Below are 6,370 nucleotides of genomic sequence, written 5' to 3' on the forward strand. Positions count from 1 at the left end.
CGGAACTCGTCCGCCACTTCCGGCTGCAACGGGCGCGGCCGGAAACGCGCACCGCGTCGCTTTGGTTCCGCCCTGAGAAAGGTTCCCCCGAGGAAACCGCTCCGGAGCAGCGACGCTCCCGTTGTCACTGCACGGGGACTCGCAGAGCACTTCTGCGGACACTACGGCCAACGGCACAGAGCGAGCAGCACCAGCACGGAACAACCACGACTTCCTCAACCTGCCCACAGCACTGAGGCACGGCCTGATGAGTCCTGGATACCCAGGGATCCCTGAAATCAGCCCCTCCACAAAGCATCACAGGAAAAACACACACACAACGGTGTTCAGTTATCTTTTTTTTTTTAAGAATTTGTTTATTTATCGAACCTGGGTCATATTTAGATTCACAAGCAATTTTAAATGTACATCTTATAATTCAATTTAAGTGTTTTACACAAAAATATTGGCACACAGCAGTCACCATAAGGTGTAATGCCACCTTGCTGAGGAACTGCTGCCAGCGTTTGCCCGAGGTTGCAAAATCTTTACCTGGAACATGAAAACCTGTAACAAATTTTAAATTAATTGTACAAAACTGCTGTGTGTAACTTGTAGAGGTTCCCCCCTGGAAAAGGTCCCACCCCACCCCAAAAATGATTACAACTAATGTACATCAGTCACAACAGAATCCTGGCTCAGCACCCACACCAGACACGTCTTTAATTTTTAAACCAATCATCAGATACCAAGGAAAGTAACTTAATACAAAAACAAACCTACACGTGCCTGAAAAAGAAAACACACCAGTACTTAGCATTATGCTAATTATGACCAGAAAATGGCAGAGACTGCCACTTAACTTAAACACAAGGGCTGCATAGCATTGCAATAACCCCCCAGAACCGTTAACCCTTTGGCATCAGGAATCCAGACATCCTGAGCACTGCTGCACTCTGCGACAGCACCAACAGCCTCAGCTTTAGAGCTGCACCAACCAAAGGGTCAACTATTGTCTGCCAAGACACTGCACACAATGGGCTCTGATATAAAACCTGAAAAAGACTAAAAACCACATGAAGAACATTTGGAAGAGGATGTATTCTGATACTGGCTGTTCCATTAAAAATCTTGAAGGGTGGCTTGGTGTAATTAGGACAGTTATTGAGCACTCTCTTTTAACTTGTAGCTGGGTACCTATGCTAGATCAGAAGTTGTCAGATCTATTCATCATCAGAATAAAGTTCCAATGGCTCCTCCTTGGCAGTTTGCATAAGTGATGAAGAAGGGACTCTTTCAGTTTGGTAACACTTACTGCAGGGTTAATGATGTGTGAAATGCAACAGCTGTGTTAGGGCCCTGTACCGTTTCCCTGGATAGAACTGCAAGTACTTAATGAAAACAAAGTTAGAAAAGACACTGACATTGCTTGTTACTACAGCTGAATTACAGCATTTGCAGCTTGCTTTGTTCTTGCTTAGCACACAGACTAGGCAGGTTTAAGTGAAAAGAAAAAAAAAACAGGCCAATTATGTGATGAGATTTCAGCATAGCTTTTGCTACAGAAGATATATAAAAACAATTCATTTTTAACTAGGAAGGAACGTAAGCAAATAAGTTTTACAGTTCAGTAAAGAGGGTTTCGAAACCTAGTGACTTTTTTTTGTGACCAGGATGTTTGGTAGACAGTGAACTGAAATCCAGGACCAGGAACAGTACTCTTACACAACTCTTCGGACTTCAAAAAACCTCTTCAGATAGTAGATTTGTCCCAGTGTCATGGCAACTAGTACAAGAGCTTCAAAGAATGACCAAAGGACCACTCTGCTGTTTGTGTTGTCATTAACTGTTGAGGAAAAAAAAAGAAAGTAACAAAGCATTTAAAACAAAAGATATTTTCTTATGTCAAAGAACTGAATAATTGCATGTAAGCCTTACAGTGACATCACTGGTGCTTGGATCAGGGCTGTGCTGAACTGAGAACTTGCACAGCCTGAAGCAAGCTGTCCTTTGTACTCTTTATGTATTCTGCATAACAGTCTTCATTACATAAGAGACAAGCAAATGGAAAGACTGCAAGTGTCAATCACATTTTTTACCCTGTTGAGAAGGGTTTCAGGATTTGTTCTGAATTCCTTTTAGCAATTTGAAATAGCTTCTATAGACATAAACGTAAAAAAATAAACAAATGACAATGCATTTATTCCAAACACCTACTTGCTCTATGTATTCTCTCACGAACTTCCATGTACTCCTGTTCATGCTTTACAGCTGTCATGGCCACTGCTAACTCATTAATCATCTCTTCTAGCTTGTTCTGATGAGCTGCAGAATAATTTCAATAGCATCAGAAAGTTATTTACTCAAAAAAAAAAAAAACTTTTTAGAACGTATGAACAGTTGTAATCAACTTCCCATCACAGAGGAAGTTCTGAAAAATGCAGTCTGTACAGTGAAAACTTTCTACCCTTACAGCAAAATAGGTTTGTTGTCTCATCGCTGCTTTTCATAACACATCACTGTGGCATTTACTGAGTGGGAAAACACCTCTCACCACATCCAACTAGATGACAGATGACACCCAATTTAGTCAGTGCAGACCACTTATATCCAATACGGGCACACTTCTCCAGAAAAACAGAATGTGAAAACACAGCAGATCATCACCACACCATTAAGGCCTTTGCAAATATGTTCCAATATACTCCAAGCAAATTATCTGAACAACTAGAACAAAGCTGTTATGTTAAGTTGGCAAAAATAGAACAACTGAGAATTTAGCTTAAGATCGTGATGCTGGCAAAATGAGATGATTGTCTGAAGCAATCTATCACATCTTGTGGGCTCCCTGCTTAGCTGCAGCACAGCATTCAGCAGAAACAACGCCAAAGGGGAATGGCAAAAGGCAGGAACTGGCCTCAGGTTCTGGTATGTCACAAAAGCAGAAGAGTAAGAAAATAAACTAACAATAACAGAAAATTAGCTTGAGTAATTCAGCACATGGGAGGAACACAGATCCAAGATTTAGTGATTTGTCAATCACAGGATCCTTTAAATATCTTCATGCTCAAAGAAGTGCCCACTAAAAAAAGTTATGAATTATGCAAGTAATTTCCAGAGTTTTCTAGCACCAAGAGAAGTTTGAGCAATCATTCCACAGACACACTCCAGGCAAACATCTCTTTAAGGGATATATTTGATTTTGAAGCTACCTAATATTATTTCTTTACTTATTATTTGAGATTACACTCTGAAAGTAAACCTATTAAAAATGTACATATTTGGGTAACAGACAAAAAGGTGTCCAGAGAATAACACTCATGCAGGTTCTAATTAAAGTCCAAGCAGATGTCTAAACAACACTCACTTTGCTAACATAAATCTCTTAATTTCACAGCCAGTCACTGCAGTACGTACAGTTTATTGGAGAAGAAATTACAGTCTCAGGTATTGTTTAAACTCATTTAAAAACAAAACAAAACAGGGACAACTGTTTACCTTTAAAGCTCTATTAATACTCCTTAGACTTGATATTTACAATGCTTATTCACATTCAATAAAATGATTTAACTGAGACTTAAAAAAAAAATCAAGTTAGGAATTTTTTTAAATTTCATCAAGAGACATCAAGTACTCAACTCACACAGTTATTTACTCACTGAAATAGAAAAAAAAGACTTAATTTTCTTCCTAGCTTCAGTTAGTGATTTCTAAAGAAAACTTCACAACTTGTTACCCAAACACTTCTTTAACAGCAAATGCCAACTTTCAAGTTTTTTCTCTTGTAACACGTCTGCTAATTCTTATCCTAGATGGAATTTGCTGCTTCCTAAAACTCTTGATTATCCAACATTCATTTTAGTAATAGGAAGTAATCATCATCTAATGCTCCTGAGTGCTCATTGTTTTAGTTCAATTCCACCTAAAACATCTAATTGAGCCTTCTGTCAGCCATAAAGAATGACCTGAAGACAAAGTGTCACAGCCAGTTCAAGGACCTGATCCCAAGAGCTGCTAAGTATTTAAACCTCTCGATGGAAGCTTGCAGTGCTCAGCATTGCTCAGAATCAGACCTTTGATGTAGTTTATTAAAAAGACATTCTCATGCTACAAACAAACATTACAGAGAAAAAGCAAACGTTAGCTGTTAGTGAATAAACGTATGCAAAAGACAAGATGCTAATGAGCTTTCAAAAAGCAGTACACATACCATCCCAGGTATCTCCACCACCTAGAGAAAAGTGTAAGAGATGAACACAAGTACAGGACAAAAGGCTGCAGATAAAACAGTAACTTACATGGCTACGAGGAAATACTTTTTCATTAGCACGTTTATCAAAGAGTTCAACTAGAGCACATGGTAATCTACATTCTGCTGAGCAAACTAGAAATCAGAGACAAACCGACGAAAAACTAAAAGATGAAAGCATTGATTTCTGCAGACGGCCAAGTGATTTCCTGGGTGATTTTGCATTAAGTTGTGCCACGAGGTCTAAAAACATCCATATCCATTTTAGCTGTGCAAGAGGACAGCTAACTAGACCGCCTGAAGAAACAGGAATTCTGAGCATCCTAGTCACATTCACAAGTCATGCACGTAGGTAAAAGCCCCCGAATGAGAGCCTTTTTCTTTTCAGGAATCCTCCTCACCTTCTGTCTCCATATCTTGCCCCTTTGGAGCTTCCCCAATGTCAATTGTGAACATCACTATCTTGGGAGTCATGGTGGACATTCTGTTACTAAAACAAAACTTGTAAGTTCCATCCATGTGGGCGGCAAATGTGTATTTTCCACTGGACTCTCGATCGCCTTTATAAATTCCTTTATTATCAGGCCCTGTAATCTGGACAGGGAAAACAAAATATCATTTATTTTATTTAAAATACAGTGTTTTAAAGTCTATTGATGCTGGCTGGGTGCATATCTCAAAGTTATCCAGTTGGATTTACCCACACCTTTAATCTGACTGGTTTGGTGTTGTTCCTATTTCCCTTCCCACAACTCAAAAGCAGTTCCGTGTGTTCCTGCACAGGAATCTTTGAAATGCCCTCTAAGTAAAGATAGCCATATAAAAGCTTTGCTTTCTGACTGCCTGTCCTCAAGATAAGAAGCATTCAGCAGCAAGAGAGACATAAGACTTCTACAACCCTCGCTGTTCACCACATCAACAACTGCAAGAGAAACTTTATCTCTGATGCTTGGAGGGAAACTAAAAGGTATAAAGGACATTCTCCAGTATACCAGTACTACTGTGGAAGCACAATTGTGCAATGCTGCAGCTGTCAGCTCAGACAGAGGCAGAGCAGAGTGCTAAGCCATGAGAGTCACTGTGACCTTCTGTCTTCCACCACACCAGGACACCAAACCCAGCTGCTGAGCTTCCATCAGTGCCTCCCCAATTAGAGTTTGAAGCCTCCTGCCTTTATTTCCAGAACCAGGACTGCACAATTCTCAACAACTGCATTTGATTTGATAGCCTGGTATGGCCGGGGGGGCCGGTCTACATGATCTCTAGAGGTCCCTTTCAACCCCTACAGTTCTGTGATTTCAGGGACAGCTCTCATGCTGAAGCTGCCCCAGACAAACTATCTGCTCCTCACCAAGATGAAAGGCACGCTCATTCATTATTCTGCTATCGACTCAATGCCTTATTGAAGAAAAGCACTTACCTACAACCTGAGCAATCAGCCTGATTAAAGAAGGCAATCAGCCTTGTTCAAGACAACACTTCTTAAACAGAGTTAGAACGCTCCCAGAACGAGCAACACAAGAGAAAAACCACTTCATTCTTCCCGCCAACAACGCTTTACCATGCCACAACCGCAGGACACTCGATAAACCCAGAGAGAGGCTCCAACCGCGGCAGAGGGGCTCTCTTCCTGCGGGAGCACCATCCCCCCGAGCACCCCAAGGCGGAGGAGCTCCGCAGAGATCCCACGGCCCCAGAGCTGAGTGCGGCCAAACGCGGCCGGCCCGCCCACCCCCCCAAGGCCCCATCTCCGCCTAGGCCTCCCTGCCCCGCCTCCCCGCCTCGCTCCCGGCGCGCAGGGCCCGGCTCCAGGGCTCAGGGCTCAGCCCCCCATCTCAGCGCGGGGCCCAAGGTCAGGCGGTCCCTCCTCACCTCTACGTCAATGTCCAGGAAGCCCCCCTCGGCCACCTCGAATATAAGCCCCATCTTCGTGCCGGACGGCACCCGCTCCAGGAAGCACTCCTCCGCGTGCGCATCGATGCTGACGAAGTAGGCGGCAGCCGGGGCCGCCAGCGCGGCCAACAGCGCCAGCACCGCCCGCACCGGCGACATGGCGGAGCCCAGCGGCACCGAGCGGCGGGCAGCAGGAAAAAGGGAGGGGGGCTTCCGGCCTCTAGTCACGCCCCTTCCGGGGCACGGGGC

The 6,370-nt window shown here is 43.2% G+C and overlaps 1 protein-coding gene across 2 annotated transcripts; it reads right to left on the reverse strand.

Moving 5' to 3' along the window:
- Positions 1 to 1,236: 1,236 nt before the first annotated feature.
- TMED2 (transmembrane p24 trafficking protein 2) lies at positions 1,237 to 6,327 on the reverse strand. Of its 2 annotated transcripts, XM_065739169.1 has the most exons (5): positions 6,101 to 6,327; positions 4,630 to 4,822; positions 4,190 to 4,210; positions 2,197 to 2,304; positions 1,237 to 1,825 (listed from the first exon to the last, which is right to left on the reverse strand). In XM_065739169.1, exons 1-5 carry the CDS (start codon positions 6,278 to 6,280, stop codon positions 1,701 to 1,703), a joined length of 627 nt encoding a protein of 208 aa, XP_065595241.1. In that variant the 5' UTR covers positions 6,281 to 6,327; the 3' UTR covers positions 1,237 to 1,700. The 2 variants fall into 2 exon arrangements, with proteins under 2 accessions (XP_065595241.1, XP_065595240.1); XM_065739168.1 differs by lacking the exon at positions 4,190 to 4,210 and having other exon boundaries at positions 6,101 to 6,306.
- Between the last annotated feature and the right edge of the window lie 43 nt (positions 6,328 to 6,370).

Source organism: Cyrtonyx montezumae, unplaced genomic scaffold, assembly GCF_038088225.1.
Source record: "Cyrtonyx montezumae isolate F1298 unplaced genomic scaffold, pur_monq_1.0 scaffold_23, whole genome shotgun sequence".
NCBI lineage: Eukaryota > Metazoa > Chordata > Aves > Galliformes > Odontophoridae > Cyrtonyx > Cyrtonyx montezumae.